We start from the raw sequence: 12,250 nt of genomic DNA on the forward strand, positions 1-12,250 counted from the left end.
TTTCCATTAACACAGTAAAACTTGGAAGAAATGCCAAAGAATGACTTAAGATAATGAAGGAAAAAATTAATAAAACTAACGCTCTCCGTATCTAATCCAGACAACATCACACAAAGCCTAATTTGGATCTTGCCGAGCATAAACAGAATAATGTTTTGTTTTGACATATCGGAGCAGGTTAAACCAGGGATTTTGTGTATGTAAAACTGTAATCAAATATGATATAAATTCTTAACAATGTTGCTTTTTGCCAGTAGTTCATATGATTATTTATATGATATAAATTCTTACAAGGTTTGCTTTTTGCCAATAGTTGATATGCTTATTTATGTCGGAGATAGGTAATGTAACTACATTGATGTTCTGTCTGGTGTGTTAACATTAACAGTTGGCAGTGTGGGGCTGTATGTACATTGTATATAGTTCAGGAAAACCATGCATTAGAAAACAGGAAAAAAAAACACAGTATGAGCAAGAGGCTGAATCTGAGATTAATCATTTAGGTAGGGTTTATTTAAAGATGAAGAAAACTTGCTTTTAATTGTTGTTCAGCCAATTCATACATTTCAATTTTTTTTGTGGGCCCATTCAGCTTCCATTGCTACAGAAAGCTGTAAATGTTTTGTTTGCAAGGTTCAATATTAAAGGACTTAAGAATTGCAAGGCTAGCCTTCTGAATATTGGATAGATACTTTTCCTCTGGTTTAATGACAGGTGTTCAGATTTGAGTTAACACAACTTGTGGATGTTTCCTATGTGTGTATAGCTCACCTGACATAGAGACTCGAGTGAACTTTGTCCGTCTGTCAATGGGTATATCTGTTAACTCTTTACATTTTCACTTCTTTTCCAATAATCAGGCCATTTTCAATCAAAATTATGCCACAAGGCATACCCGGGTGAAGGGGATTCAGACTTGAACAATTAAATGAAATAGGCCAATACAATGACCCTTTGAATGGGGTCTAAGATAGGACTGCAAGTTTACGTTCCACATAGGGATATGCAATGTACATGTATGTACTATAGCCTTCTATATATAATAAAAGATATCACAAAGAGTATGCCCAACTAGTTTCTTTCCTTCTTCAGGAATATAATGAGTATTGTTTAGTTACATATGTACACAGTGATACAGTCACTGTGTACAGAATAGTAACAAAATACAATAGATTTATTGAAACCAGTTTGGGGCCCCTGAGGGCATAAAAATAAAGAGCAACATACATACATGTGTAACTAAGCAAACTCAATATACTCCTGAAGAAATATAATAGAAACTAGTTAAGTAGTACATGTATATACTCAATCGGGTTTGTGATATCTTTATTATTACGACGATTTGTGTAGATTTTTCTGTACTTTTTTCTGGATTATATATAATGTATCAGTGTTAAAGCATCCTCATTTAGTGTAGATTCAGTTTGTTCACACCATGACTCTATATATAAACAGCTAGTTCAGGGTTGGGCCACAGCAAAGATTTCAAGTTTTACATAGGAATACTCCGAGACTGTATATATATATGAAAATTCATTGACAATCGTCTTGTCCACAACCATAATTAAGGTTCAGTGTGTTATGTTGACTATATCTATTTTGTATTGCTTATAGGAGTTATGAGATTGATCACTGTTCGTTATCTTCACCTTTATAGGAGTTATGAGATTGATCACTGTTCGTTATCTTCACCTGTATAGGAGTTATGAGATTGATCACTGTTCGTTATCTTCACCTTTCATTGACATGGAACATCTACATTACGTGTAGATTCAAGCTTGTTGACACCTGATGACTACCTGCTCTGGGGTGCATGCGTGGGGACACAATAAGGCCTAGAAGATTTACCTAGAAACAGATAGGAAAACTCGGAAAATCTTTAGCTGAAAGGGCACAAAAGTACAACAATTCAAATTGATATGCAAGCATCATCATTGTATACTTGTACATTGTGAAATTGTTTTTTCATATGAAGGCAAAAATTCAGAATTTCCCTTAAATGAGTGCATGGTGAATGACTGAGTCAGATGAATGGATAAAACACTCATCTTACAGAAGCCATACAGATTAATATATGTCGGAACTATACTGAGTATAGATTAGCATGCTTAAGACAGATTAACATGTCTACAGCATGTGTTTTCCTGCAACAGAAGAGCTATTCATTTCCCAAACAATTACTTTAATCACAATTTAATGAGACCTAATGGGTCTGGGAAAGCTCCAGTATGAGAAAGCTATTCTTCACCGATACATGACAGGGATTATTGGGAGGGATTAACCATCAGGAGATTATCTGTTGATGTGTAGATGTTTATTTGTCATGGCTTTGTGATGTATAGGTGACCTTGCTCTGTATATTACTACTGAGGGCAGACCTTGTAGATATGAAATATGCCTCTGGATGCTGACTCTTGAATTATGTAACAGCATTTTATTAATTAATTTTTCATAGAAATGATTTGATTTAGTTGTGTTGGATTTGGTATATAGAGAGATTATGTTTGATTGTCTTAATTTTGAGGATTGTTGTTTGATTGTCTTAATTTTGAGGATTGTTCGGCTGTTGGTGTTATACAGTTGTACAGTTCTTGAGTTAAAGTGTTTAAGCTACAAACATCTTCTTCTCCACTTGATCATCATGACTTTAATTTCATGTAATTATCAAATCTGTCTGGAGGTTTGTTAATTTCATGTAAACGATCAAATTTCTGAAGTGGAAGATATAGAAAATCTCTTTTCACGGGAGGCTTGTGTGCAATCTAGCTATCTTTTTTACTTCAGGTCAATTAACTAATAATTTACTTGGTATAATATGTTTGATAAGCAAATGACCTTTCGAAATCCATACAGCACTTTTCTTAACAGGGAGCCAAATAACATGGGCGAGATATTTTGATTGCATCAACACCTCTTGGAAATCAGGCATTAATAAACAAACGTGGGAAGTGTTTTGTGGAGATGGGGCATTGCATGAGAAAATAAATAAGTTCAACCACTGCCTCTTGATATTTGGAGATGATATCTTGAAATGGTTACATTTGTTGATCTCATCAAGTGACCTTGAATGTTTAGTAAATGAGTTGTTGAATGTTCCACTCACCATGTGGCTGGGAGGGTGTTTTTTTTTAGGGGGGGGGGGTTGATTTTTGTTGTATTTCATAGAACTTTTGGATTTTTGTTGTGACAGCTAGCTTATCAATTTTTTTTTTTTTTTTTACTTAAGCATGTGTCTAATGGAAATCCTTGATGAATTAAATTGACTGCCTTGATGACATTTAAGATGTTATTTATTTCACCTAATTGCTTATTTTTGCAATAAAAGATGAAATAGACAAGACTCCGAATCAGGCTTGGTGGTTATGTAACATCTAGATCTTGCTTGATAATGGCAAAGATGCGGAGGAGCTGGTCTGTCTAGACTAGGAAATATGCAGGGATTCACAGTAGAGAAAGTGAAGACCACAAAATGTTGACAAGTGAAGGAAGCTTGGAATTTTCCAGCTATCAAGGTGGGCTAACAGGTGCTGCTAGCTTAATTATATTGTGCAATGTATAGTCTGTGGTTATTTTGCTGGAAACTTGAAATTGATCAATGAAATATTGAAGCAATATTGGCCATTCACAAAACACATATGACTTCAACATGGTCATTGTTCATTATAGTATTGCAACTTGCACGATTAATAGGTATATATAACCTGGATTTCATATCTAGAATATAATCATAAATTATGCAGGATATATGATATTTCCACATTTTCGACATCTCAGCTGAGACAAACCATATAGTGTTCAACATGTAAATGTTTAAAATTTGAAACATGCACATTAAGCATAATTTTTGAGAAGTCTCTGATGCAAAGCATGTTGCTTCATACCACTGTGGTTCATCAATCATAGAGAAAATCAAATGAAATATCACATCAATAACACATATTTGCACTTGGTGACTTAACTTATAATAAATCATACCTGTTGGATTCATGGTCTAGAGATTTACATTCTGCAGCTATAGTCATGGGGGAGGGGTGATTCACGCAGAAGAAAATGTTTCAGGGTTTGGTCAGTTGGTTTTAATGAGTAAAGCTATATGCTTCAACACTAGACCTAGCTATCAGTTATTGGAATAAGCACTCTCTCACGAAGCTGATTCATAGAATATAGTTATATGAAAAATTTCAACATTGCGAAATTTGTATAGTGATCAAAAGAGCAGTTGGTTTAGATATGCAGAAGAAATTAGCACACATTATCGGTGATGCACCTTCGCTGTATCGCCTGTGGGAGATTGGTCTGTTTGCATGATTCATATTTCTTTAACTTCACACAAACTACAAACAATCCATGCTAAGTATGTGGGGTTCACCGCTCAGCATCTGTTGCAGCAAGCTTTGAGAAAACAGCCCTGGTCATTATGGTCAGAAGGCTTTGATGTTTCCAAAGGAGATAGGTTTTGTCACTCACTTCACATCAGAGCTGATATTCTGTACAATTCCTGCTAAAATTCTCCCCATCAAGTAAATTAAGGCAGTCAAACTGGTCAGCCTCAGCTTAAAATCACACCCTGGCCTCTGTTTCACCTGCCCTATTTTTCTTTTATTTTAAATGCATATTCCATATCTATTTACTGAATGACTGATGCCATTTCCTGGACTGTCGACCTAATTAAGTGCAGGTTTGTTGTGGAGTGCATACAGGACATTGATAAAGCCCATTAGACTGTCAGGACCTGTATAGTTGAAATGTTCTGTTACTCTGTAGTGGTGAATATAGTAATTACATATATTGATATAACTGAAGTAAGATATAATTTTTAACTATACATGCCTTTGAAAATTGAGGAACTTGAATAAAAGAAAAATAAACTTGATTGGTGTAAATTGATTAATGAGTGTATTTTTAAGCCTTTTTTTCCAAGTTCATCTGATATGCTAATTAATGTATCAATATTTACAATGATTATCGAATTAATGCATAGAAAGAATATATTGCATTGTTTAATATGTTGTTCCACCTCAGTCAACTTTCATATGCCGTTTATAGATACTCCAATAAATAGAATCTAGAATTAACACATGGACGCTTGCCCATGAAATGCGTATATATCCTTCATTGGGAGCGAGAGAGAATATACAGGAGATATTTACAAGTACATGTATTGTGTAAATTTAAGATATTACAAGTATCATAATTACTTTAAAATATTATTCAGGAGTATATCAGGTAATTGTTTTAAGATATTACAATCATCAGGTAATTATTTTTAATGGTATTATGATTATCAATATTGATGTCATGGTTTTAATGTAATCGTGATTATCAGGTGATAATATTCGAATGGTATTCATTTATTGTGTAATTGTGTCGATGTAATCACGATTATCAGGTGGTAATGTTTGAATGGTATTGCGGTAATTGTGGCGATGTATCCTGATTATCGGGTACATTTAGTTATTTTATGATATTACTAGTTTCAGGCAGTGACAGCATATTTGTGCGATTATCGGGTACATGTAGATATTTTATGATGTTACTAGTTTCAGGCAGTGACAGCGTATTTGTGCGATTATCGGGTACATGTAGCTATTTTATGATATTACTAGTTTCAGGCAGTGACAGCGTATTTGTGTGATTATTGAGTATGTGTAGTTGTTTTATGATATTACTAGTTTCAGACAGTGACAGCGTATTTGTGCTTCTTTCAGGTTGTGTGTATTCCACGAGAGATGTTCTGGACCTTATTTCAAACCTTAAAACTCGCACTGGATTTACAAACATCACTGGGCAAAATAATCTCACATCAGCCATTTATCTGCAAGGTAAGATGGAGTTAATCTCTGGGAATTAACATTGTTTTAGGTTCAATAGTGAAAATAGCATTGGGTAAAAAAAGCACAGATTTTTTTTCTAAATGAGTGCTTTTTGGGAGTCAGCAGGTTAGAAGTGAAAAAGAAACAGGAAATATGTTCATCCTGGAAGATAACGCTATACACAGTTTGAGAATTTATTGAACTGTTTTGGAACTAGACTGTTTTATATTGGTTCGTTGTGAATATAATATTTGTTAAATTTTGTTTGGAGAAAAATTTTATCATGTTTTATAACCAAATGGTTGGAAATCATCATGCAAGCAGAGCTGAAGGAATAAATACATGCTACATATCGGGGACTTGTACAGACATCTTGTGACCGGTAATAAATACAGGCTACATTTCGGGGACTTGAGTACACGTTATGAGACAGGGAATAAAAACATGCTTACATATCAGAGACTAGTGCACATTGTATGTAACAAATAAATTATGTGATACGTATCAGAGATTAGTTCACATCATGTGACGAATAAATTATGTGTTGCTTATCGAAGACTAGTTCACATCATGTGACAAATAAATTATGTTACATATCTGGGGACTGGTACACATCGACATGACAACGTGACAAGAAATAAATACACATTTCTTTCCATGGGACTATAATTATATGTACCGCATTATAGGGCCTAAATACTGAGTTTTCAGGAGGGGGGGGGGGGGGGGGCAAAATAAACATCACTGGCTGGGGGACTAAATATATGCTGGTTTACCAATAAAGCACTATGAATATTGCAGTTTTGCCAGAAATGCAGATATATATATATAGCAATTTGCTTTTTTTTGTTGCATTAATTCATAATGCAAAGTTGTTAGAGTTAAAAAGAGACCTGATAAAAGTTGTGAGCACCAGATTGCATTTATAACGGGATATTTTTGTCAGTTGTTGGGTATAAGAATGAACTTGGAGTTCATTTGTAACTTAGACATAAAAAGAGGGACCCAATATATTTAGATCTGTGTAGATTCCTATCTCATAATTCAAACATTTTATTTTGAATGAAAATAGTAACAGACTGTGTCAGAGGATGGTTTTTTCCCCTCTTTGAATTCCTAAATACAGTCTCTGCAGATAGTAAGTATATAAGTCTTGCAAAATTTAGAATGAATTTAAAGGGTCACCAGAGTATATCTATGAAATGTTAGCGGGAGATACATCTTTAGTATTGCATGTCAAATCCAACAACTTGTAAGCCTCTGTGTGTTTGTATTGGGGAATTGATGAGGGGTGCGACTTCTAGTTGTAGTAACAAGTACCACCAATTATCTTCCCATATCATTAAGTAAAATGCAGTGTTTCCATCAGTTGCCTTGTCAACTCCAATTTAAATTTGCTTCTTGTGAAATCATGAAGCCTAAACAGAGGAACCATGAAAGTGAAGTGTTAGGCAAGAGAATGAGCACAAACATTTAGCACTTAGCACAAGGCAGCTGGAAGTGTTAGACTAAAGAAAGAGCACACACATGCCACTTAGCACACATACATATACCACTAGCACACAGACATATACCACTACCACACAGACATATACCACTACCACACAGACATACACCACTACCACACAGACATATACCACTAGCATACAGACATATATCACTATCACACAGACATATACCACTAGCACACAGACATATACCACTACCACACAGATATATACCACTACCACACAGACATATACCACTACCACACAGACATATACCACTAGCACACAGACATATACCACTACCACACAGATATATACCACTACCACACAGACATATACCACTAGCACACAGACATATACCACTAGCACACAGACATATACCACTACCACACAGACATATACCACTACCACACAGACATATACCACTACCACACAGACATATACCACTACCACACAGACTCATACCACTACCACACAGACATATACCACTACCACACAGACACATACCACTACCACGCAGACACATACCACTACCACACAGACACATACCACTACCACACAGACACATACCACTACCACACAGACACACACCACTACCACACAGACATATACCACTACCACACAGACATATACCACTAGCACACAGACATATACCACTAGCATACAGACATACACCACTAGCACACAGCCATACAGACATATACCACTAACACACATACATACCACTTAGCACACAGACATATACCACTACCATACAGACATATACCACTACCACACAGACACATTTCACTACCACACAGACATATACCACTAGCATACAGACATATCACTTAGCACAGGGCAGCAAAGCTATTGTAACAGAAGTCCAATAACAAATGAACATTTTTTCACAACTTGTATAATGAAAATGATATGTCCTACATGTATATACAATATTGTTAATTGCATTAGAAATAGACATTGAAGACCTTGAGCAAATTTCATAACTTCCTGGGCATTGGACAGTCATGAAATTCTTTCAATTGAAAAGCGTATCCTTATGATGTGTTTATTTTAGGGTCCTTAAAGAGAGTGCCTCATATTTGTCCTATATGTTACTTGGTGTGGTTGGGGGGGGGGTAGTTTTAGTATCTAGTTTTACTTCAGTGATTTGGGGGTCAGTTTCAGTAGTCCGACTAGAAAGTTCACCTGAGTTCACCACATCTTTCCCTGGTATAGCTTTACATACTTAAAACAGCAGGCAGCTTCCCTCACATTGTGTCCCACAGGATGTGAGGTATTCACCAAGCTTCTATGATGTCTGCAAACAGCTGAAAATATGCTAACAGCATCTTATGAATGAAGAAAATTGTCTATTAAGTTCATTATATGTATCAGTCCAACTGTCAAACAGAAACACTATGGTGTGGCTACCATCTGTGCATACTCAAAAAGAGGTCAGATAAAATGCCCCCAAATAGTGACCGGATATTCTGTGTAGATTGAGCCAGCTGAAATATTTTAGTTTTACGCTGAAGGCATTGGCCCTTTATATCACTCCTCCTTGAAATAACGGAGAGAAAAAAATGTTGAGGTTTGATCCAGGGTCCAATATGGGCTGTGATTCAATAAATTCTGTTTCAAAGCTTTAAATCGAATCTTTGTGTTTCAATTGGAAATGTCTGGTGCTGAAGAGTTATGGAGTGCTTTGTACTATTGGTGATTGATATTGATCTGAACTTCACAGGAGATGATCAAGCCAAAATGCTGATAAGTACATATATATATATAGATATCAATATCAAATATGTATTTTATAAATGCATGTACTAATATCTAATGAAATATTACCCAGGCTTTAGCTCATTCAAAATTGCATTTACTGAGAAACAGAAAACCCAAATGAGGGGGATTTTCAATTGAAGTCATTATCTATTTTATGAATGAACGTCCAAAGCAATTAAACTCTGCTACTGCCTCTGAGCTGGGCCTGCTGTGAGCTGATTATCTTCTTGTATCTAGTTTCTTTCATTCATTCATACTTTAAAGATTAGTGGAGAATTTTTAGCCCAGAAAAAAGAACTCTTTTTGTGCTGAGGTTAGAATTTTCAGGGAGTAAGAGCAACTTGCTGATCTGCAGATGCTGCGAAATTCATTCATAAATTGAGAACACACTGGCCCTTTTCATCAATTACATGTGTATCATAGAGTTGCTGGTAGATTGCATGTTTCTGCCAATATTTTTCTTCAATTAGACCGAGTTGTCTGACATTGTGATAATTGTAACTACATTGATGATTCTGGCAGTCTGTTGTTGGAGCATCTATCATCAGGATGAGACGAGGGAGCTCCGGCATACAGACAGGTCCCTGTGTCAAGGGGAGGCCAGACAAATGTAACTCTTTTAAAGGGGGTGGGTGGGGGTGTTGTAAAGATTGAATCTATTTATATCTTGGTCAAAAGATGCTAAGAAATCTTGTTTTAATGTATGCACTACCAGCTACATGTGTGTGTGAATATTGTTGTCAATAATTTTTGACTTTGTCAAATACAAGAAAATCCATTTTTATTCTTTCTTGAATATTATGATCATCATGATACATATTACCTTCTTAACTTATATATATTAAATGCGAAGAGAAAGAGTGAAAGGAAATAAATTCTACTTCATTTATTAATTCTCTATGAGTTTGGCAAAGATAATTCATTGTAAAAAAATAAATAAATAAAATGGTTCTTTTATTTTTGATTTTAACAACCCCCCCCCCCCCCCCCCCCCCCAGAATGAACACTGAATACCAACATAATTAAAAGGTGCTTCAGAAATTTTATGTGACTAGTAGGTACCGGGTTAGAGTTTACGAATGCAGTAAAACTTGTGTACTTTTGATACAGCAGGACACAGTGTCGTCAGACAGGTTATTCTTTGTTACTGCAATTAATAAGATGCTAATGACAGTAATTAGTTATAACATGCTGCAGCCTGAGATGAATCCCTGAGGGAGTGGTACTATAACATTTCCTGTGCCAGCCACTGCATTTAATCTGTCCATTCAATGATAAAAACAACCAACGTGTTTCCAACAGGCATTTTCTGATTATGCCATGAAAAACAGGGGGCTGCAGGAGACAGATTCTAGTCGTGTTTCAAGGCTTTGGCTGGCATTGTTGGAGAGGGTCCCCCCATTGTCGAGGAATGCACCTCACACATGCAGCTCCTTGGCTGATTTCCTTTAACTGTGATGTTGCTTGACAGACGCTGTGATAGAACATTGGATGTAGGTGGCAATTCTACACCTGCACGCACCAACATGCTGTAGATGTCCAGATACCACTCCCAGGAATATCCCTAGAACTGCAAAATATGCTGTAATGGTCTCCATCAAGAAAACGCTTGTCATTGTCTTTAAATCACAGAAAAAAAAATATTTGCAAGAGGCGAGTCATGGTAACATTGAATATCGTTGTTTAATTTTTTTTTATGTTTTTGAAATATAGGTTATGAACTGTGACACTGGACAGCAGTATACTTCATGAAGGGCTTTAGCTGTGAGGGACTTCTTGAAAAGTATGCTGGCGTAAAGTGTGGCAGTGTATTTTTCAAAATGAAATTTTATTCTTATATTTACATTCTACTTTCATTTCTGTCGCAATTCCCAGCCGTTAAAATAGACATGCTATATTTATCAAGATTCATACATGTACATGCATTGTTTACAAGTGTGTCACATTCGTGAGGAAATAGCTATCATTACAATTTGCTAAAGATATATATCAAAGGTGAAACCATATAGAAATGATATGCATCTGTCAATTTGTATCTCTGTGTGATGACATTTTTTCTAATCAAGGTTTACATAGACTTATACATACCAGAGCCAGTGAAGTCCTGGCAGATGGACAATACACTTCATGACATGGCTTTGTCAATGGCATTGTTGATTTGCCAGCATTCTTTTTCTGCTCCCCAATATTGGTAAATGAGATCTAGGGATCCAAACCACAACGTGTGCCACCTTGGCTTGGCGAGTTTCTTTGATTGTGCATTCTTGTGGTTTTTACCTCATTTAGTACCTCAGAGGTTCAGATGCCCAAAAGGTAAAACCAAACGTTAGGAAACACCGGATTCCTTGCAGGTGTAGCCCAACAGGTTTTTTTTCTCTTCCTGAAATAATCCCCATTCTTGGGTTCTTCACAAGATATCTGTCCTCCATCTCCAGTGCCTGTGACTTGCCTTTGATATTTCTGTCCAATCATACTTGTATCCAATTTGTTTTGTAACCTTGAGTTGTGAAGCGTCTTCTGACTGACAGTGCACTGTGGTTGCAATCACAGGTCATCTGTGATTAGTGTCTCAGTTGATTTCTGATTTTGACAGTAAGACCTCACGATGGGGTGTGTATATATATAGTTATAGGATAATTTACAGATATCTGGGTGAGAAAGACAGAAGAGGGATAGAGAGAAGAGAGAGAGACAGAATGCATAATTACATAGTTACTTTATATACTCTCTGTTTTAAAAGGTTAAAAAAGAAATTAATATAACTGTAAGGTTACCATGTAAAAAAAAAATTGCTGCAAACACAAAATTACTATTGCTGGCTAACAGAAACCTAACGGAAACACTAACAGGTAGAGATAGCTAGGGCATAGGTAATATAACCATGGCTCTGATTTTTGCCCCATTGACGTAACATTTGATAACACATTCTCCTTATTTTTTTGGCGTTTATCAGAGAGACCTCCGCAGGTTAAGCAGTTCCATCTATGTTTCTTGTCAGATCAAAGCCTCCGTGATTCCTCAACCCCTCCATAACCTTTATTCCCGGTATTCAGTTCTGTCCCATGAAATCTACATCACTGGGCAAGTCTCAGCTGCAATAGCGAAAAGTATAATTTTGATACAAAACTGTCGACAGAAACGGTCGAGACCTGTGTAACAGAGTGCAGCCTACCTTATAGTACTCAT

General features: G+C 36.0%; 1 protein-coding gene across 3 annotated transcripts in view; it reads left to right on the forward strand.

Annotated features, from left to right (window-relative positions):
* The window catches only part of LOC125675604 (protein kinase C-binding protein NELL1-like), a 45,275-nt gene that overhangs the window by 9,426 nt on the left and 23,599 nt on the right, over window positions 1-12,250 (forward strand). For all 3 annotated transcript variants that reach the window (XM_048913360.2, XM_048913358.2, XM_048913359.2), the window contains one exon: window positions 5,709-5,822. In XM_048913360.2, the coding sequence (XP_048769317.1) occupies window positions 5,709-5,822 (114 nt within the window). The remainder of the gene's footprint in view (window positions 1-5,708; window positions 5,823-12,250) is intronic.

This window comes from Ostrea edulis, chromosome 3, assembly GCF_947568905.1.
Source record: "Ostrea edulis chromosome 3, xbOstEdul1.1, whole genome shotgun sequence".
In the NCBI taxonomy this organism is placed as follows: Eukaryota; Metazoa; Mollusca; class Bivalvia; order Ostreida; family Ostreidae; genus Ostrea; species Ostrea edulis.